Raw genomic sequence first — 21,868 nt, forward strand, 5'->3', positions numbered from 1 at the left:
TCTTTTCAATTGATTCTTTTCAAGAGAAAGAATGTTTTGTATATTTGGTCTAATTATTATGTGATTGTGGAAAATAACCTGATGTTGAAAGTATATTCTGGATAACTTTCTTCTGCTCGGTTAAGCTTGATAAGAAACTATAGTTGAAGGAGATAAAATTTTTAGCTCAATGGCATGCAGACAGAGATATTTAGCTGAAAAGAAAACAATTGTGGAAAAACAAACGGCATCCTGTTATTTTATTGTTGCATCCTTCTTTTCTTACAACCAGATAAATTCACAAAGGAAAGGGATCACACTACATGGCAATACTCGATATGCAACAAGATAAAGAAACTCAGTCTGCTCTTTTCAGGTAAGATAGTTAAGGAACACGGAGGCAGTAGCAATGGCGCCTCCTGTGAGGGCATCCGTCACAATCCTGTCTTTGTTATTGTTACCGGCTGCAGAGACAAGAGCCCCTGTAAGGGCACCTCCAATCATGGCATTCTTCTGTAACACAATATGCCAACACATCCAAGAAGAATGGAAGTGAAACTTCATGAGAAACTCTATGTATCGAGATTATGATCAAAATGGAGTTTGAATCTTTTCAATGGCAGCAAAATTTTCCCCTTTACTATAAACTAGAGAGAATTTAGTGCCAAGTCTAGTGAACATACCCAGTCTCTTGTGCCACGGATCCTCTCTACTCCATACTCCATTCCCACATATACTCCAGCTACAGTTCCTATGAGCAAAAAAATGAAATTTATGAATGCTCTTTAATTTTGCAATAAATAAGCAACAATAATTATCAAAAAAATTTGGAAAATCTGATAGAACTGAAGTTTTTATATGTAATTATGTCACATACTTACCCCAATAAGCACCCTCTTTACACATCTTCTTGATCTGCAATAACAACATTTCCCAAAAGGAGGAGAAGATTATGTAAAATTCATGAGCAGCTACGACTTGTACAATAAAAACTACTACTATTCTTGCTTATGCAAAAGTTGATGAGCAATCAACAAATGCAGATCCTAAGCATCCTCTAAAGATGTTGCTATGAACAGAAAAGGAACCATACTTTCTTGAATAGAAAGCAACTGGCAGTGTCTAAAAAACACTTACTGAATGCTCCAAACAGTGTTTCGATACCTTCCCTGCAAACGTGGCAGATATAATATTTCAGATATGATCTGACCATTGTATAACGAATTTTTAAGTTAAAATTTTAGGAATCTAGCAATATTCTAGTCTGGGGAACTGGCTAGGAAACACTTGAGAAGTCCTTTGTGTACTTGAACAGACACAGTGCATCTTTTCTATCAAATCTCAAGAACTTGATATCAAAACAAACATAAAACTTAATCACTCAAACAGAGTTTGGGCAAAAAAAAAAAAATGGAAAAGTGAATATAACCCCTGTTGATAGCTTTGAATGTATCCTCTGCAACTGCCCTAGTAGCTGCAACCTGAAAAGAAGCCATAGCAACGTAGTAAGTATGATTTTAAATTATAGAAATAGCCCATAAAATCTCTTTTTTTTTCTCTAAATCACAAATTACAGTTCCAATCTTCAAGAAACCATCTAAAGTGTGATTGACAAAATGATTGCCCGTGTCTATTGTTACATCAACACTTGGTGCTGAAAGTGAACCTGAAAACCTGCTTGATGGCATTTCCTCTTCTTCTTTATTCAAAGTAAGAAATTATGTTTTTAGTTTGTTTTCTGGACAATACATGCATTTATCTTCTAATTAGTTTGCTTGATGGATTGCTTAGAAAAGGAATAAAGATGGTTGCTTGGGTGCGTTTCCCAAAACGATATCAACAAAAAACGACGAAACCGTAGCATCCGCCTCAGATCCTTTTGTCCCATTTGACACAGTCTTGAGCCCACCCTCACCATTTGATGGTCAATTTTGGGTCCACTGGATCTGCCAAAAGGTCCAAATTTATCATGAATAACCCGGGTCATAACACAACCCAAGTGTCAAATTATGGCCCATTACGGCTTGAACAACGCCCTTCTGGTCCGCTGATTCCTAGGGTTTATCAGTTACTTAAAGAAGGGAAGTTTAAGCCCTTTTGACCTAAACCCTACTCATCTCCTCTCGAAAATCCTGCAAGGAAATTCGATTGGAAAAGACAGGATCCAGTATGGACAAGAACATGTTAGCAGGTCTCGAGGGTCTCCCTGAAGAAGATAAGATCCGAATGTCCGCCATGATCGACCACCTTCAGCTTCGTGACAGGTGACTCACTCTTCAAGCTCGCTTATTGCCTGAATTTGTTAAGAAGCTTAGTTTTAGGAAATGGGTTTAGCTTATTTTGGGTTTATGATCTTTGGGTACTTTTTTTTAAAATTATTATGTATGTTTCGTTTATGGGTTTAGCTTCTCGGATTGTAGACAATGCAGATTCCCTAATTTCAACATCTGGGTACTTTGCTCTGTGTATAATGAGAAGCTAAAGAGATGTTCTCCCTAAAACCAGTGCAGCATTTTTATGTTGCCTCTGAACGTTTTGGGAACTACATTTCTATTCTCTGAAGCCCTTTAACCACCATTTTTTTGGATTGGCTTTCATAGGATGGAGTTAGTATGCTGGTTGATTCACTTCTTCACTTGGATTATAGCTACCCCTGTATTGTTCTTTCCTGTTTCTAGTTATAACGAGCCCTGCATCTTTCTTTTGTGTTAACCTGCCTTGTTATTTAGTGGTTGGTTAGCTTTTGATGCTCAAATCAACCTTAGCTTTTCCCTTGCATAAAGATAAACTTGTTCCAATTTAATTCAGTTTCTTTCTCCTAATTTGCTTATAATGCCACACTAGATTTGTTTGTTTCTATGGCTTATGGTAATGCATAAAGAGTGGCCAATTCCTTTTCCACAGCATTAGAGAAGAAATAAAACTGGGTTGGGGTTGGATGGGATTCATACAATCTCCACATTTCCATGTACCAATCTTCTTCATGATTTGGAAGGTTTTGTAAATTTCTTTACCTGGTGCTTAAAGTGCCAATTCCCCTTAGCCAACGAAAAGAGACATTTATCTGGTTAATTGGTACTTTTGCTTCTACAATTACCTTACTTCTAGGGAGAGATGTCTCAATTGATCTCATTATTTCCTTTAATCGATGTCCAGCCTGAGAATGTACAATTCACTTGTTGAGAGATGCTTCACTGACTGTGTAGACAACTTTACTCGCAAGACTCTGCAGAAGCAGGAGGAAACCTGTGTTACGCGATGTGCTGAGAAGTTCTTGAAGCATTCAATGCGTGTAGGCCTGAGGTTTGCAGAGCTTAACTCACAGGCTGCAACACAAGACTAAAGCTAATAAACAAGCATGAGAGGGACTCAAATGTTTTTGCTTATTATGTAGCATTTTCTTTTTATTATTTTGCATCAATCGGGTTCTCCATTCTCAGATGAAAGGCAAGATATTGTTGGGGGGGTTGACGATTGCTGTCATGAAAAAGAAGTTGTCATTGTTAATTTCCTCTTAAAAAATTGAATATGATCAAATAGATATTTGTTACCATATGCACAGATGGTCCATTCACCTTGACATGATTTTTAACTGTCTTAAAATTCTCTGCATTTGCTCCCTATGTTTGCAATCTTACATACGATAACAAATAACCCGAATAATCCTCTCTTCCAAGACATAAACAACTTCTGGCACAAACATGTCCTTCAGCATCCTGGCAAAAATGACAATCGTGGGAAATCCCGTTCAAAAGGATTGTATATGAAATATAAAATATTAAAATTTTTATAATCGTTAAATATAAAATATTAAAAATTATATATTTATATTATATTTTTTATACAAATTATATATTAAAATTTTAAATTATATTATTTTCATATTTTATATTCGTAACGTAACGTTTAATGTCGTGTCACAATAAATAATGATAATGCTCTCACGAAATTATTTCAAAAATTGAATTTTTTTTTATTTTGATTCTTTGTAAAATGTCAAAGTCTTTCTTATATAATGTAAAATATTAAAATTTATATATTTATTTTATACTTTATATAAAAGTTACTATCAAATTTTAAATCATTATTTTAATATTTTATATTCATAATATATTAATATCGTGCTATAACAGATAATGATAATAATCTCATAAAATTATCTCAAAAATTGAATTTTCTTTTATCGTTATTCTTTATAAAAAATTAAAAAAAAAATTTACGGAATGTAAAATATTAAAATTTATATATTCACATAATATAAAATATTAAAATTTACATATTTATATTATATTTTATATAAAAACATTATATATCAAAATTTTAAATTACATAATTTTTTATATTTTATATTCGTGAGGTAATAGGATCATATCACAGCAGAAAATGATAATATTCTCACAAAGATTCCGTTCTTTGCGAAAAGTCAAACAGTTCTTCCAGCTCTTTCTTCATTGCAATGTCAAACCCGGTTCAACCCTCCACAGTCGATATTCCATCCGATCCGGTCCTCAAACCCGAAGTTTGCATTAACGTTAACGGCCAAAACCAATCGTTAGATTCCTCAAAACCTCCCAATGGTTCGATTCCAAATGGCGCCCGACCCCATACACCGCCACAAGGCCCGGACAACTCGTCGTCTTCGGCAAAGCCAAAGGTGAAGCGGCGCGTGGTGGCACCGGAGACTTGGTTGCCAGCTGGATGGTTGATCGAAGACAGGGTTCGGAGCTCCGGTGCCACAGCTGGAATAATTGATAAGGTTAATCTCATTCCAACATGACTCTTTCCTTGTTAAGTTTAATCTTAGTTATTGAAATTTTGTCTTTGGGTTTCCAAGATTATTTGATATCAGGTTCTGTGTCAGAGTTACAATCTTATGGTTATTGATCTTTTTAACTCTTAGAAATGGGGGTGTGGAAGCATTCCTTTTGAAAGAAACACTCATATAAGAGCTTTTGTCTTTGTTCCATCACTGAAACAAGATGCATTGTAAAAATCTGGTGAATGAATGTAACAGTTGAAGTTGGGTTCATTAAAATGGATTTGACTTGGGAGAATGTTGCATAATTGGGGGACTAGTTTGCTTAATAGAGGTATAGAAAACTATGGAAATTTTTATTTCATTTATAGTGTGTTTCGGTCTGAGATCAGTTTATTTTGTTGTATCTGTAATATGTTTCTTGTACATGTAGGATGTATGAGCCTCTTGTTGTTTTCATTTAAGGGGATAATTGGCAATGCAGTGGTAATATAAACATACATGATAACATTTCTGCTGCAGTATTATGTTGATCCATCCTCGGGCCAAAATTCAGATCAAAGAAAGAAGTGCTGTACTTTTTAGAAACTGGAATCACCCCGTATAAAAGGAAGAAAGGAACAGAGACTCTCGGCAGTGAAGAAGTTGTAAGTCAGAAATAAAAGGCTTGTTGGTCAAATATGCCGAATTTTTATCCAATTGTTTGCTTCTTTCTCCCTGGCTTTTAGTGAATGCTTGAATTGTGTTTTGCAGTCTAGTGGGATCTCTGCTGGCAACAAACAGAAGAAGTCTGATAAAAAACCGAAGCCTTTGAACTTTGATTTCGTTAATGTCCCGGAGAAAGTTGATTGGTTGTTGACCAATGCCTCTGCAGACTCCTGGACTCCCTTCCTTGAGGATAACGAAGTGCCTGAATCTACTAGACAAGATTGGGTTGCTGCATTTGCATCCCTAACAGCAAGTTAAAGCAGTCAAGCAATGTTTTGAAGACATTTTACATCTGATTAGATTCACTGCATTATTAGACGCATGGCTTCATACTGACCAGCAATAGGTCTTTCTTCTTGTTTTTGTTTGAGCTTTAATCACTGATGTCTTATGATCTTTGATTGGACTAATTTCACACAACAGCCGGGCTCAACAAGAGTCAGGACCTTTCTTGTTATAGGTTATAGGCATTCATTTTCTGTTCTCTTTCCACCGTTCATATGTACCCTGTAGCTAGACGTTCCTTTCAAAATAGCTTTGTTGTTTCAATTTATAGAAAACGAAATGCAGAGCCTTTTGTTTATTTGGTTTCTAATGAATTTGTGCTTCTTGTTTCAGCAATGCAGTTATCATTACAAGTAAAATTTGCATCTCCTTTTGTTTTAGCTATGATTTTAGAAATCCAACTGCAGAAAACAAGTTGATCACTGTGAAATCAAATGCTGTGAGCCAAGTAAAGTTTTTGAAACCTTCGTAGGCATTTGATTTTCAGCCAACAATTTAGCGACAGTGAAAAAGGATCTTTGTTAGAGGGCATGCCTATTACAAAACTTGGAAGCCGCCCTTCAAGTTCGAGGGTTGATGATAACTGAAAGCCTACTTCTGCTTTGGATGAATTAGCCTGATTTAGTAATTTAAAATAGGATATAATGATACAATGTAAATATGATATAAAAATAAAATATAAAAATAATACAATTTAAAATTTTAACAATAATTATATATAAATTTAATAAAATCAAAAATATATATTTTATATTTTTATGTTAATATAAATTATAATATATAATTTTTGTATAAAATATTATATAAAATTTAATATTTTATATAACACGTATAGTCGTATCTGCCTTGATTAACTAAACGTGGGCCACCACAAATGTCGCTCCTGGCCCTGGCCAGGCCTATTAGACTTTGTTTTCAGGACGGTTCGCTCCGCAAGCAGCAGCAAGTATAAAAGCCTAGCAGAAGGCAAAAACCCAAGGAAAGTAAACCAACAACTGAACAATGTTCCAAACTCCCCAAACTTTGTCTCTCATTCCAAAAATGGTGAAGAAGCCACCTCTTAAAGCTCTCTTACTCTTCAACTCTTCAATTCTCGAAGGACTTCAACACACCCCCGAATCCATAGCCTTCACTCTAGACATTCTTCTATCTTCCAACATGCTCCTTCATTCTCAGTCCATTCTCCTCCAGATTATCTCTGGTAGACTCTCCTCTCCTTTCTTCACTCCTTTGTCTCTGTTCCAACATTTAACTCAACCCACTTTGAATCCCAACTCAATGAACCAAATCCCTCTATATGAATCAATTATCAACGCCCATGTTCGATCTCAGTTGCCTGATCAAGCCATATATTATTTCAATCAAATGGTAGACAGAAACCTTGTTGCTGGACCCAATACTCTGAATAATATAATGAGTTTTCTTATAAAGTTTGATTCTTTTGAGAAAGCTTGGATCCTTTTTACAAAGTCCAAAGGGAGGGTTAAGTTTGATGTTTATAGTTTTGGGATAATGATCAAAGGATGTTGCAAGGCAGGTTATTTAAGCAAAAGTTTTGAGCTTTTAGGTCAGGTAGAAGAGTTGGGTTTGTCTCCCAATGTTGTTATATACACTACTTTGATTGATGGGTGTTGTAAAATGGGTGACTTTGAGCAGGCAAAAACGTTCTTTTGCAAAATGGAGGAGCTTGGGTTGGTTCCTAACGAGTATACATACACAGTTTTAATCAATGGATTGTTTAAAAAGGGACTGAAAAAAGAAGGCTTTGAGCTATATGAGAAGATGCAGCTTAATGGGGTGATTCCTAGTTTATATACTTACAATTCTTTGATGAATGAATTCTGCAATGAGGGAAAAGTAAGCAAAGCTTTCGAGATGTTTGATGAAATGCGTGAAAGAGGAGTAGCATGTAATGTGGTTACATACAATATATTGATTGGAGGCTTGTGTAGAAAGACAAGGATTTGGGAGGCGGAGAAATTGTTGGATCAAATGAAGAGGACTGGTATAAGTCCAAATTTGATTACATATAACTCGCTATTAGATGGTTTTTGTAATGTTGGAAAGTTGGAGAAGGCTAAGTATATATTTGATCAATTGAAAACTAAGGGTCTATCTCCATCTTTGGTAACTTATAACATTCTTATTTCGGGCTTTTCTAGAGCTAGAGACTTAGCAGTAGTTGCTGGATTGGTAAAAGAAATGGAGGAGAGAGGCATAAGGCCTTCTAAAGTGACATATACAACTATAATTGATGCATTCATTAGATCAGAAAATATAGATAAGGCATTTGAGTTATATTTGTTTATGCAGAAGGCTGGTTTGGTTCCGGATGTTTACACTTATGGTGTCTTAGTTCATGGATTGTGCACAAAGGGTAATATGAAGGATGCATGGAAACTGTTTAAATCAATGGAAGAAATGCAATTGAAGCCAAATGATGTGATATACAACACAATGATTCACGGGTATTGCAAAGAGGGTAGCTCATATAGAGCCCTGAGGCTGCTTCAAGAAATGGGCGAGAAAGGGTTGGTTCCTAATGTAGCTAGCTACAGCTCTACTATCGGACTTCTTTGCAAGGATTGTAAGTGGCAAGAGGCAGAGGCTTTAGTGAATGAGATGATTGAGTCTGGTTTTAAACCAACAGTCTCTATATATAATCTAATCTCTAAATCAAAACACAATACGTAGTTGAAGCTTCCAAGCACTTACTTCTGAATGTGATGCTATATGAAGGAAATCAAAATTGAGGAGACGTGATAACCCGAAGCTTTCATTGTGTGAAGGAGGATATCAAAGACTTATGGATGTTACATTTAGAGCGAAATAGGGAATAGAGGAGACCATAAATAAAATGAGGTTTGTCTAAACGATACCCCAATGCTACCATATATGAAGTTGGAGATCTGAGATATCCAAGCAGTCTGAAGTATTTGCTTCATTTCTTCGTAAGCTTCGATCACTTTGCCTATTAACTGTTCATTCACTTCAGTTTTCTTAAAAGGATCCTCTAGATTGATGCTCGATCATATAGCCCTTGCTCTCCATATTGCAGATACAAGGCTAACAGCAAATTTTGAGCATGGCTACTTGACAGAATGATGCAAATCAAAGTAATGGAACCAAACTTTTGAATTATTTTCATCTTTTTTATTGTTTATTTATGCTGATTAATTTACTATCATGGTCTCACAGGCACCAAAGGGATCTTGTGGGTGACTTTCAAAAGCAAAAACAACAAAAGCTTACGGAGGGAGAGAGATTTTCCAATCTCATATACCCTATGGCTATGCCCCTTTAGCTTATATACCAGTTGATTGTGATCTTTGAAGTTTATGCAAAACCACTGTAAATTTTCTTTGTATTTGTTGTTTTTTGTTCCATATTTCTACTTTCATGGATTCTGCTTACACTTTAATTGCTAAAAGCTTGTAAATCTCACTGGAAGTTGCGTTATGAATTAAGATTCTGGCCAAGTTTACGGTCATCTTGACAAATATATATATCCATTTTGTGTGCATAAAAGATTGAAGGAAAAAGATAAAAAGATGACAATAACGAAGGATTGACGACAAAATCAACAATGTCAAGTTGTAAGATTATTATAAACAATTAAAAATTCTACTATAATGCAAATAAAAAATGTATTGAAAATGAAAATCGGAATTTAAAATAGTGTTTGGTTTTAGAAAATAGAGTTATTTTTTGTTTTTATATTTTTGAAAATTAAAAAATATGAGTGAAAATGTATTTGATAAATAAAAATAAAAATAAATTTTAAAAAAATAAAAAATATATATTAAAAATATATATAATATTTTCAATTATGAAAATAAAAGATATACATTTTTTATATTTTTTAAGTTATCATATTTGAATATTTTTTAATACATTAATTAATAAATATATATTATATTTATAATTAGATGTCATTAATAAAATTATTATCGAATATTTTATTTATTTATTTTAAAAAGAAATTTTTTGTTTATCAAATATTTTTTAAAAAAATAAAATATATTTTTTTAAAAAATGAAAAAGAAAATGGCGTTTTGGTAATTATATAAAAACTTATGCTCCACTCACATAATCGCACTATAAATACCTGTGCGACAGCCTACGGTTATTGCGTCCGGTCGTCTTGCTACAGTGAGTTTTTTTGTTTTTGCATTTCTTGTTTCTCACCTAATTCTCGTTTTCATCGACCCCAAAACACCAAACACAATCTCATGGCTCGCAAATTCTTCGTCGGCGGCAACTGGAAATGCGTAAGTTTCTTCCTCTCTCTCTCCGTCTCTTTTTTTTTTTCCTTTCGATAATTTAATTTCCTTTTCAGTCAAAATCAATCGGTCTATGTTTTTGATTGATCTTATACTCTCCTCAACATGCAGTGATTTATGTTTTTTTTTTAATTAATATTCGATCTTGAAAACGCTGTTAGATCTCATTTTATTTTGTACAAAACTTTAGCTGATCGGAAACTCAAATAGCTCCTAAGCTTTGAGCAGGGATTTAGAATGTGGTCGCAGCTGCATTTTCAGTCGCGTCATGTTTATCGCAGATGCAGACATAATGGATAAGATAGGTGTAGTCACTCTTATCGTGGTCGTGAATTTTTTTTTAAATTTTCACAATTTACCACAAAATAAGCACAAGAATAGTTTGATCATAATAATATTTATTTATGATATTTTAATCTCAGTGTCTCGTTATGGTTGTAATTTTTCGTTATACATTATTTGCGGATGCGATACACACTACTATTTGTGTGAATGACGATTCACATCTCTATTGCGTGAATAACAGTGGCCGAGGACACCACCACTAAATAGTGGCCGCTATAGTGCATTGCAGACGCTTTTTAAATCCATGGCTTTGAGATCTCATGGTTTAAATTGTATCAGTAACTCTGTTCTGATTACAACATATAAATAAATTATATTTACTAAAAAAAAGTAATGATTCTGAGGTTTAATCTTGTTTCAGAATGGGACAACTGAGGAGGTTAAGAAGATTGTTACCACGTTGAATGAAGCTGAAGTTCCTTCTGAGGATGCTGTGGGTTAGTTCCTTTTGTCCAAAATTTACTTCATTTGATAATTGCTCAATCTTTTAACTTACTTTGAAGATTTAGCATGTTCAAATTTATGTTGTGGCAGAGGTTGTTGTGAGCCCTCCATTTGTGTTTCTTACACTTGTGAAAAGTCTGCTGCGGTCCGATTTCCATGTTGCTGCCCAGAACTGTTGGGTTCGAAAAGGTGGTGCTTTTACTGGAGAAATTAGGTATGATTTTATCTGTTATCATCTGCTTTCTTTTCACAGCTCTCGAGTTGGATCTTTGTTGTTAGGGACATTGTCTGCATATTGGCAGTTAACTTCCTTTTCTACTTGAACAGTGCCGGGATGCTTGTTAATCTGGGCATTCCATGGGTTATTATTGGTCATTCTGAGAGAAGGGCTCTTTTGAATGAGTCCAATGAGGTAAGCAATATGAGTAGGTTCCTGTTATTTCTAATGTACCTAATGAATTTCAGGGACTGTTTTTGTTGTTTCCTGAATGAATCAAATAGTTCTTATCATTATTACTGTTACTTCATGTCCATTTGTCTATTCTGAATGCTTGTCTCTGCAGTTTGTTGGAGACAAAGTAATGTATGCACTTTCTCAAGGCTTGAAAGTGATTGCTTGCATTGGCGAGACTCTTGAACAGCGAGAATCAGGCTCTACCATGGCTGTTGTTGCAGCTCAAACCAAAGCAATCGCTGGTACTCGCTTTTAAAATATAAAAACCAAAGCAATAATTTGTTTTTCAGATGTATGTTACCATAAGTCTATAGTTACCCTGGTTAAATTTTATGATTGTTTACTTGTGGTCTCTATTGGTATTTATTTAACCACATTGGATTAGAGTTTTGCATTTTCTTCTTTTTTGATATATCTTTTTACTAACTGATATTGCTTTTTTACAGATAAAGTAACAAGTTGGGGTAATGTTGTTTTGGCTTATGAACCTGTTTGGGCCATTGGTACAGGGAAGGTTGCAACCCCTGCTCAGGCTCAGGAAGTAAGTTTTGAGTTTTATGCATATATCATTTGAAAGGAGTCCTCACTTTTGCACTTATCGTGTTTTAATAGTTTTCTCCTCCCATGAATGCTGAGTGCTATTATATAACCGTTTTAGGGCAATCTATCATTGTGAATTTCAAAATCATGTCTCTAAGATTGTGTTGTGTCTAAGCCGTTGCATTTTAACTTGTTTCTAGGAAAATCATATCCTGTTTTTTGTTTTTTGTTTTTTGTTACTTACGAATGAGTGATTGTATGTTCCAGGTTCATTGTGAATTGAGGAAATGGCTTCATGAAAATGTTGGTGCTGAAATTGCTACATCAACCAGAATTATATATGGAGGTATTTTTCTTTATTGCCTTCACTATCTATCTTATTCAAGTGCTTTTAAGAAATTTGGCATAATTTTTGTCAGCATGTAAATGTGGTATATGGTTGTTTGTGGCTGCCCCAAAAGTCTAGAATCTTGATGCATCCATTCTAACTGAAGTAAATATTATTTTAAGTATTCATATTGGATTCTTCTATTTCAGAAGTCCATTCAAAAAAATAAAAAACTTCGCTTGACTCTCCATAAATTTTCAGTTTGGTATTTCAATTCTTTGGTTTTGCTAAACACAAGCCCCGAAACCAGATTGAATCTGATTTGCATCCATTGCAAACTAAATGTAGGTTCTGTAAATGGAGCAAACTGCAAGGAATTGGCTGCACAACCAGATGTGGATGGCTTTTTGGTTGGTGGGGCATCTCTAAAGGTTAGTGATTTCCTTGTGTTTTTTCCTTGTGGCACTGTTGATTCATTTATTTGATGCCTTGTCTTTGTTGTGTCTGTTGCTATGATTAACTTCCACTTGTTTTTTTTCTTTTTTTTAAAACTTGTACTCCGTCAGCCTGAGTTCGTTGATATCATCAAGTCTGCTACCGTGAAAAAGAATTGAAGTTCACAGCCATGAGTCGGAACAGCCTTCTTTGAAACTTTAACTTGTAGTTTTGGCCTTTCCTTAGAATCTGATATCTGAATTTTATCAGTGCAATAAGCCAAATTTAACTTTGGTTTTGTGGATTTGAGGCACAGATCCTCATTTTGGACTTTCAAAGGATTTATCTTTACATTTTGGCTCCACCCTGACCGTCATGGGATGTGGTAAATCTGGCAATTCGACCATCCTATAATGTATAATGTAAAATACTATATTCATATTATATTTTACACCAAAATTATCACAATTTATATCAATATGAAAATAAAAAATATATATATTTTAAATTTTATTAAAATTATTTATGATTTTTATTAAAATTTTAAGTCACGTGTCATATTTCAGATTGTCTGATCCAATGTGAATAATGGTTGATGTTTTTTAGAACTGAGAATAGCAAGCAATGCGACTCCGTCGTATCGTGTCCTTTAACGTGAATCGCAAATCCCCTAGGCCGATTGGAAATGGGCTTTTAAATCTATCATTAAAGTGGGCTATCTGTAACTGAGTTAAAGCTTGTATAATACATCAAAACTCGACAGTATTGGCCTCGTATAAAACCATCAAGGATTCGTGGAAAATTCTCAGCCCATGCAATCATCAGATTCATAGCTCAGTTTTTACTCGGGCTGTAAGAGATGTGAACAAAACTACCCTTGTGCGGTACTTCGATCGAGCCAAGGCATCTGGGCGACTTCGCTCTATTTGGGGGCCCAATTGAAACAATTTCATCGGAACGGATAACGGAGGGTGAGATTTATGATTGAACTTTTTTATGTTTCGATACGACAGAGCATTTTGTGATTGAATCTTCACTTTTCGCTGCCATGGTTGCTTCCCAATCCATCAATCTACGCCCATTTTGTTGGTAAGTGAATATAAGGTTAATTCCATTTATTGCTTTCCGCACTTTGCCAATAAATAAAAACGAAAAAAAATGTGCAAAATAATTACGTTATGTTAAATTTATTTTTATTATTTAAATCACATTATGTAATTTTATTATTAAAAAAATAATAATTCGTTACATATCACATATAATAATCAAATAATAAATAATATATGTGGGTATAAGCTAATCGTTCTATACTTTTTTTATATATATATATAGTGATATGTAATAATAATATAATAAAACAAGGCAGATAAACCGACTCTTTTTCCACTATTTACTTTCTTTTGTCTGACTTCGTCATTGTGCTCTCCTTTCATACTTTTTGGGGTGTTTGCTTTTGACAATTGGAAACCACGAAAATAGTGGAAAATATGAAATCAAAGAAATTATTGCCAATAATAATGAACTTGCTGCATCATTTCGTTGACTTAACGAAATACCTCATCCCTTGACAAAATTAGAGCAATAAAGCAAACAAGTACTTCCATTCCGTACTGTCAATTAAAAAAAAAAAGATTCTCTCCATTTAAGATTGCACAAAATATAGCACCCATTGTCAATTGCTCTAAAATTCCTTTGATTTTGACATAATAATAATAATAATTATTATTATTATTATTATTATTATTATTTTGTTATTGGTAGATAGAAAGAGTTTAAGTAAGTGATGAAGTCTTCATCGAAAATAAAAAAGAAAGATGACACTTTTTCCACTATTGCAAATAATTGGTCGGGATGCTTTGTCAATGAAATCAGCCTTTTGGCCTTAAATTCTTCCAACTCTTTGTGGGTAAATTAATTTATTCTATTTTGAGTAAATTACATTTGTAATTCCAAAATTATGAGGTATTTGTAATTTTAGCTTTCGAAGTAGTTTATTAGCACTTAAATTTTTAAAGTCACAATGAATAGGTATATCTGACATTAAATGTTAATTTTATCAGTTTGACTGTTGATATATTTACATAAATATAATTATGTTGAGAAAAAATTAAAAAAAATAAAAATTAATTTGAAATTATAATGTTTGATTTGGATATAATTTTTTATTCAATTTCGATTAAATTTGAACATTAAATATATATATATATATTAAATTTGAATAAAATTGAAATTTTAAAATTAAAAAAATAAAACTAAATTTAATTATATGTTTTTATTAATTTTTATATATTTTAAATTTTTTTAAAATAAAAATAATTATTAATACCTAAATTTATTTAAATATATTAAATTTATATTAAAATAATATATTAAAATTTTAAATTTAACTTAAAAAATAAATCAATAAAATCGATTTAATTTAAATTAAATTATAAAAAAATTTAATTCAAATTAATTTTTATATATTATTTAACAAATTTAATTTAATTTAATCCAACTCGAATAGTTATCCTTTTTAAATATATATAGATATAGTTGCCAAATCTTATTGGAAGAAACTAAGCATGTAAATTTTATTTTTATTATTATTTGATTCATTATTCTTAATTAATTACTTAATAACGTTATTTATTATCTTTTGATGACTCACGTGGCGCCTCACCAGCTATTAATAATATCTTTGCTGGTGCTTTACTTTCATTTTTTTTTATATATTTAAAAAAAATCACATAAAATACTGTTGTATCGTCACTAATACGTCGTGAAGACGTATGTCACGCCACGCCAACCTGTTGATCTCGTTCGATAGGCGACAAAATTGTTTCTTTTTTCTTTTTCAAGGTTGTAACTTAATAATAAAAATTTTAATTTTTGAATTTAACTGATTTAATTTATATAATTATTTATAAAAATTAATATCTAATAATTTTAAATTTTAAATTTTAACATTTATAATTCTTAACCGTAATCCAAGTTACGACTTTTATTATACAAAAATAAAATCATAAAATATTTATAAAAAAAGGTTTTTTAATTTTTAATTCCTAAACACGAGTTTCTCGAAGCTGTCCATGAACGGAATAAAGCCTTGATGGCACGATTCCCCACCAACATGGCTCACGGCTCAGCAGCTGAAGAGTAAAGCCCCTTCGAAGCCGAGCCTTGTTAAGCAGGGGGCCACCGTCGAGCATGCTTGAAAGGGTCCCACATTAGATCGAAAGGTCAAAATAGTCTGGGTAATGCACAGCTAAGATTTGTTGGGTTCATAACCAAAAGGGATCGAACGATTTTGCTGACAAAAAAGTCTTTAAATGAGACGGTTGTGATCTGCTTCAATGTGGGTGTTAACGCAAGCAATCCAGAAGATCATACGACATTCGGGGTACAAATTGGACAAAATTGAAAGAAAGTAAAAAGAGGTTAGGTACGTGTCACGGGCTTGTTTGGTTTCCAAGATTTGCAAAATCCCGGAAAAAATGAAACACACGAAAATAATAACATCAATGTCATATCAATATTTCTTTTTTGGCTTGTAAGAAAAATATTAAAGTATGAAATTTTTAGCTTTCTTCGAGGTTCTAGATTCTTGTCGATGCTCGAAGAGATAAGTTAAACAACAAGAACACGTTGAATTCATTACAATAATTAATCATGTATAATGGAAAAGAAACAAATTTTTAGTATAATAAAGAGGGAAATTTTGACATGATTTGTTCAAGGAAAGAACAGCAATAATGCAACAGAATCTCATTTTTAATACAAGGTTTGGAAGCTAAATAGAAAGAAACATCCTTTTAAAAGTTTCATCACTGACTTTTTTTTATAATATTATTGTTATTTGAAAAAATCTCAACTCCAAATGAATCGAAGGTTATGTCTCTAGGAAAAATATTTAATAAAATTTTATAAATAAAATTCATAAAATTATTTATTAAAAATTAGTAAATAAAAATAAAAACTGATATATTAAAAAATTTTATCATATAAATCAAGTATGCAATATTTAAAAAAATTTTAATATATTTAATAAAATTATTGATATATTTTTATCGTTAAGTAAATATCGATTAAATTTAAATTAAAAATAAATTTTTTAATAATTTTTTTTACTTTTTATTAATTTTTATATTAAATTTTATCAATTTATTAATTTAAAAATTATATTTATTTATTTTTAATAAATAACTTCACGTCTCAAACTTCATATAAGATTTGTTTTTGTCTCAACATATTGTCAGTTATGTAAACTTGGGAATATTCAAACAACAGGGCAAAACAAAATCTCTCATTTTGGTCACATTAAATAGTCCAAAGATTTGAACTTTCAGGGCAAGTGAAACTCTTAAGTCACTACCTGAAATAAGTATCATGATTTGTAGTAATAAAGAAATGAAATGATTAATGGAAGAAGATTGTTCAATATGTTTTTAACTTCACTAAAATAAAATTTCATAAAAATACCAAACGATCCCTTAAAATTTTTCAAGGGTCTAGATTCTTGTCTATGTTCAAAGAGATAACTTGGACAACGAGAACACATTGAATTCTTTATAATAATTAATCATATATAAAGAAAAAAGAAATTTAGTATAAAGAGGGCAATTTTGACATGATTTGTTTAAGGAAAGAATAACAATAATGCAGAAAAATCTCATTTTTAATACAAGGTTAGGAATCTAACTAGAAAGAAACATCCTTTAAAAGTTTCATCAATGACTTTTTTTTTCTTATAATACTACTGTTATTTGAAAAAATCACAACACTACGTGACATGAAAGTTTTGTCTCAACATGTTGTCTGTTTTGGAAACTTAGGAATATGCAAATACTAGGGGCAAAACAATTCTCTTAATTTTGTCACATTAAAGTGTCCAAAGCTTTCAACTTTCAGGGCAAGTGAAGCTGTCAAGTCACTCCTTGAAGTAAGAAGCACTATCATTTTAGTAATGAAGAAACGAAATGATTGATTGAAGAGGATTGATTAGAATGACTGTTGGCATTCAGTTTCAGGAATTATCCTATGCCATGGAATGCAAAGGAGAACGAAGGACCCCCATGGAGGCCATGTAAAATTGTACGTCCAAGTACTATTATCAATTGAAAAAGCTTTTCTTTTTCTAATTTCAGAAAAAAAAAAAGTTTCAATTTTTCAATTGTTTGGGTACTTGATACTGTCATACGTTGAAAGCTACAGGGATAAAAGAAGCCAGCTGTGAAAGAAAGCTTTTGGGGAGAAGCTAAGCCACCATCATAAAAGAATCCAACGGCTGAAAAAGATGAGATACTGTGCAAGGCTTATCTTCTCTGACTTGACTGGGTACAGCTACAAAGGGCGAGAAGTACAAAACGCTACGCTTAAATGGGCCAGCCAGCCATTAATGCAATTCTGCCCACCTTCCTCTAAAACTCATTTTTTCTGTTCTTTTGCAACCATCAACACTACTCACTTAATACTGCCAGTTGCTTTTACTACTATCCAAGAAAAATTCAAGTTTTTGCTACGATTTGGTCAATTCCTCTTTCTTAAAACCATTTTTTGTTTTAGGTCCTTGCTTCCTTTCTGCCTGGTTTACTCTGATTCTGTGTTGGGTTGGTTTTCAGAGGCAAAAGGTTGGCTTATACATCTTTTTATTTTTTAGCCCTTTTGGGTGGTTTAACTTATTGGGTATTGTTTTCTAGTTTTCTTTAACTTATTTTTTCATCTTCTTTGGAGTGCTTTTATGACAGTTTAATGTTGTAATAAAAAGTGATCGTTTTGTGATGCATTCTTTGATAGAAAGGACAAGGTTTTGGTTTTTAAAGCGTAGATCTGCTTCTTTTCCTTGTTGAATTCTAGTTTGTTATAAACAAAAGTTTCATTTTTGTATATGTTTTATGATCTACAGAAAAAGAGTTGAAGAGGGTGGTTTGATTTGATGGGGATCTGCTTAAGTGCCAGAATTAAAGCTGAGAGCCCCAGTAACATAGGTAGTTGGATTTTCTAAAACAGCCCCCCCCCCCTTTTTTTTCATTTTTATGAGCATCATACTCATATTTAGTTGATTTTGTTTTAGTTGCTCTGGACTTTAGATTGGCTTGTTTTGGTTCCTTTCAATTTGTTTGGTTATCTTTCCTTTTTTGGGGTTCCTTTCCAGGTTTATTAGGGGGGTGGGTTTTCTGGTTTGGTTGGCTGGTTTGAACTTTCAAGCTGTAATTTAGAAATCATCACTAGTAACTAGATAAATATTCTATTACTTTGGATGAGATGGCCTTGTCAATGTTTCCATACTTGCTCTTGCATTTCTTTATGGTGTGCACAGAATGAGAATGAAGGCTGAAATTTTCCCCCTTTGTTTTGCACTATTTCCTCAGTAAACAAACCAGACAGATGTTATGTGACTTCATCTCTTTTCTAATCATTGTGCAGCGGTTTGTTTTGTATTTTTTTTTTTTGTTTTGTCACCATTGAAACTGAACAGGGAATCTTCTAAATTTTCATTTCTTTCCATCCCACCCTGTCTCCACTGTTAGTCTTCTTCACAACCAAAGCAATATTATGTCTTTGTCTGGCGTGCTTTGGATCCTGGGAGTCTCACCATTTTGAAAATGCTGTTAGTGCGCCTTGGAGCTATATTCTTTAGTTTTGAAACGGCTAACTGTGATTTGTAACTTGTGAGCATAGGACAATAGTGAAAATCTTTCCTGGCTACATAATTTTGGTTCTTTTAACATTTTTGTTTGAATGAAATATTAGAAGATTGAGTTTGACTGGACACTTGGAATTCTACATTTAAAATGGATTATGTCACTTAAGTAATGCATGAGTTACATCTTCGAGCATACAGGGCTGAGTTCAAAGTATGTTAGCAGCGATGAGAAAGATAGCAGTACGAGCAGCAAAGTCTCATCAATTTCAGTGCCTTTGACACCTCGGAGTGAGGGTGAGATCTTACAGTCCACCAATTTGAAAAGTTTCAGTTTTGCTGATCTCAAAATGGCCACCAGGAATTTTCGTCCTGATAGTGTGCTAGGAGAAGGTGGTTTTGGCTCTGTGTTTAAGGGGTGGATTGATGAAAATTCATTTGCTGCTACCAAGCCTGGAACTGGCATAGTTATTGCTGTGAAAAGACTTAATCCGGAAGGATATCAAGGTCACAAGGAGTGGTTGGTGAGTCCATGTTCACCTCATCATTGTTCTTACATGTGGAGCATCCGATTGGTTTGCATTTGTCTGTCACATTATTTGGTGGAGGAAATTTTAAGCTTAAAGTTTAAGATATAGTTGTATTGACAGCCAACGTTTTGAAATTTCCTAATGGTATTATGGGATTCAACCTACTTGCATAAGATGTTTATCTGGGAAGCCTATTGATTTATTTTTATCATTTTGGCCTTTCTTATGGTTAAAAAATTTTAAAATGATTTTTTGGTATCGAAGTGTGGAGATTCATGCATGTTCTTTCTTCAATCTTGTAGGCAGAGGTGAATTATCTAGGACAGCTTTATCATCCAAATCTTGTGAAATTGATTGGATATTGCTTGGAGGATGAACACCGTCTATTGGTGTATGAATTCATGCCTCGTGGCAGCTTGGAGAATCATTTATTCAGGAGTAAGTTCTTTCTGTCTATCTCTTGGTTTCCTTGAACAAATTTTTGTTTAAATGGCATTTTTAAAATTGTAACATTTAAATTATCTGTACCAGGAGGTTCTTATTTCCAGCCTCTTTCTTGGAGCCTTCGCTTGAAGGTTGCTCTTGGTGCTGCAAAGGGGCTTGCCTGTCTTCACAGTGCTGAAACAAAAGTGATATATCGAGACTTTAAGACTTCAAACGTCTTGCTTGATTCAGTATGTGACTTGCTAAGCCATCATTCCTTGCACTTCCCCTCATATGGTTTCATTTGATAATTTCTGAAAACCTTTGTCCCTTATCGACTCCTCTGAGAACCTTTTTTTTTTCCTGATGTCATTGCAGAACTATAATGCAAAGCTTTCTGATTTTGGGTTAGCCAAAGATGGGCCAACAGGTGATAAGAGCCATGTTTCTACCAGGGTCATGGGGACCTATGGATATGCTGCTCCAGAGTATTTGGCCACAGGTACTTATTAACATAATTTTGAAGTGCTCGATTTGGTGTGCCTCACTCACCTTTTGTCAGCTTTGGTAGACCTTTGGAGTCAGGAGTTTTGTGGTGCTTTATTTATTTATTGCTCATTTCTCATATATCTGGGTAATTGGGTGAATGAAATTTGCCACTCTTGTGATCATTCAACTTTCTCGCCAACTGTAGGTCATCTGACTTCCAAGAGTGACGTTTATAGTTTTGGAGTTGTGCTGCTAGAGATGTTATCTGGCCGCAGAGCAGTTGACAAGAATCGGCCGTCTGGAGAGCATAATCTGGTGGAATGGGCCAAACCTTACCTGGCCGACAAACGTAAAATATTCCGTGTCCTAGATAACCGCCTTGAAGGCCAGTATTCGATGGAAGGAGCCTATAAGGCTGCGACCCTTGCATTGCGATGCATCTCCACCGAAGCCAAATTCAGACCAAGCATGAATGAGGTTGTAACAGTATTGGTGCAGGTCCAACATTCCAATGAATCTGGAAGTAATCAGAGCAATACTAGCAGCACACCACGTGTCCGTAGGCGAAGTGCAGATGATGCTAGCGGTAGAAGGAGCACTGCTGCATACCCTCGTCCATCAGCGTCGCCTCTTTATGCCCGAGAATGGAATCAAGGCCAACAATAAAAGTTGCTTTATTTTGAAGTATATTCAGGTGGTTCGGCAACAATTTCCGGAACTCGGGCATTCACTTTTTTATGCCTGACTGTACAGTTCTTGTTTTATCTAATGTACCGAAAACCAATCTTCTCCATACAATTGCAAGTTCAAACCCATAACAATGGGAGTATGCAAAGCTGTATTTGTTTTTGAGATAAAAGTGTTTTCAACACTTGAGAGCCAACTTGGAAAAAGGGTGTAATCGCTTTTGTATAACAACAATCAGGTCTTGCTTTCCTTGCCAGGCTTGGTGAATTTTATAATCGTATTTTTATTTTTTTCGGATGGATTTGTCAAATCATCCTTTACATGCACTGAATATTGATGTATTGTTTGTGAGAATGACGAGAGAATTTGATTAGCATAGGTTGCATGTTTTGCCTGGAGCCTGTTGGCCTCTGATTCTTCTGATACGTTATTAATTTTACATAAAAAAGAAGGGATGAAGAAGCAGAGAGAAGTGATTTTTTTTTTATAACAAGGGTATTTTCAGGCTTTGATCGGATCTAATTTTTTTCTCGAATAATCCTATTAAAAAGAAAATTTTA

At 33.6% G+C, this 21,868-nt stretch overlaps 5 protein-coding genes and 1 pseudogene across 8 annotated transcripts; 5 read left to right on the forward strand and 1 right to left on the reverse strand.

Annotated features, from left to right (window-relative positions):
• Positions 1–209: 209 nt before the first annotated feature.
• OEP16-1 (outer plastid envelope protein 16-1) lies at positions 210–1,772 on the reverse strand. Its single transcript, XM_022900869.2, has 6 exons — positions 1,554–1,772; positions 1,409–1,460; positions 1,117–1,148; positions 861–894; positions 663–730; positions 210–492 (listed from the first exon to the last, which is right to left on the reverse strand). Exons 1-6 carry the CDS (start codon positions 1,665–1,667, stop codon positions 352–354), a joined length of 441 nt encoding a protein of 146 aa, XP_022756604.1. The 5' UTR covers positions 1,668–1,772; the 3' UTR covers positions 210–351.
• A 266-nt stretch (positions 1,773–2,038) lies between these two features.
• LOC111304326 (mitochondrial import inner membrane translocase subunit TIM9-like) lies at positions 2,039–3,534 on the forward strand. The gene is made up of 2 exons (XM_022900870.2): positions 2,039–2,243; positions 3,136–3,534. The coding sequence occupies exons 1-2, from the start codon at positions 2,149–2,151 to the stop codon at positions 3,320–3,322; spliced, it is 282 nt and encodes a 93-aa protein (XP_022756605.1). The 5' UTR covers positions 2,039–2,148; the 3' UTR covers positions 3,323–3,534.
• A 765-nt stretch (positions 3,535–4,299) lies between these two features.
• On the forward strand, positions 4,300–6,064 carry LOC111304327 (methyl-CpG-binding domain-containing protein 5-like; annotated as a pseudogene). Its single transcript, XR_016326849.1, has 3 exons — positions 4,300–4,735; positions 5,258–5,382; positions 5,489–6,064. The product of XR_016326849.1 is annotated as a methyl-CpG-binding domain-containing protein 5-like (transcript).
• A 500-nt stretch (positions 6,065–6,564) lies between these two features.
• LOC111304328 (Pentatricopeptide repeat (PPR-like) superfamily protein) lies at positions 6,565–9,191 on the forward strand. Of its 2 annotated transcripts, none has more exons than XM_022900873.2 (3): positions 6,565–8,679; positions 8,766–8,844; positions 8,927–9,191. In XM_022900873.2, exon 1 carries the CDS (start codon positions 6,731–6,733, stop codon positions 8,420–8,422), a length of 1,692 nt encoding a protein of 563 aa, XP_022756608.2. In that variant the 5' UTR covers positions 6,565–6,730; the 3' UTR covers positions 8,423–8,679; positions 8,766–8,844; positions 8,927–9,191. The 2 variants fall into 2 exon arrangements, with proteins under 2 accessions (XP_022756608.2, XP_022756607.2); XM_022900872.2 differs by having other exon boundaries at positions 8,787–8,844.
• A 668-nt stretch (positions 9,192–9,859) lies between these two features.
• Positions 9,860–12,921, forward strand: LOC111304330 (triosephosphate isomerase, cytosolic). Its single transcript, XM_022900875.2, has 9 exons — positions 9,860–9,999; positions 10,718–10,793; positions 10,891–11,014; positions 11,128–11,212; positions 11,364–11,496; positions 11,701–11,795; positions 12,062–12,140; positions 12,471–12,553; positions 12,689–12,921. Exons 1-9 carry the CDS (start codon positions 9,961–9,963, stop codon positions 12,734–12,736), a joined length of 762 nt encoding a protein of 253 aa, XP_022756610.1. The 5' UTR covers positions 9,860–9,960; the 3' UTR covers positions 12,737–12,921.
• A 4,896-nt stretch (positions 12,922–17,817) lies between these two features.
• Positions 17,818–21,605, forward strand: LOC111303636 (putative serine/threonine-protein kinase PBL10). 2 transcript variants are annotated; one of them, XM_022900032.2, is made up of 7 exons: positions 17,927–18,166; positions 18,442–18,523; positions 19,381–19,703; positions 20,012–20,147; positions 20,241–20,383; positions 20,511–20,634; positions 20,827–21,605. In XM_022900032.2, exons 2-7 carry the CDS (start codon positions 18,472–18,474, stop codon positions 21,285–21,287), a joined length of 1,239 nt encoding a protein of 412 aa, XP_022755767.2. In that variant the 5' UTR covers positions 17,927–18,166; positions 18,442–18,471; the 3' UTR covers positions 21,288–21,605. The 2 variants fall into 2 exon arrangements, with proteins under 2 accessions (XP_022755768.2, XP_022755767.2); XM_022900033.2 differs by lacking the exon at positions 18,442–18,523 and having other exon boundaries at positions 17,818–18,166.
• Positions 21,606–21,868: the final 263 nt, after the last annotated feature.

The sequence above is a fragment of the Durio zibethinus genome, chromosome 13 (genome assembly GCF_047325235.1).
Source record: "Durio zibethinus cultivar Kanyao isolate XHJ-2024 chromosome 13, ASM4732523v1, whole genome shotgun sequence".
Lineage (NCBI taxonomy): Eukaryota > Viridiplantae > Streptophyta > Magnoliopsida > Malvales > Malvaceae > Durio > Durio zibethinus.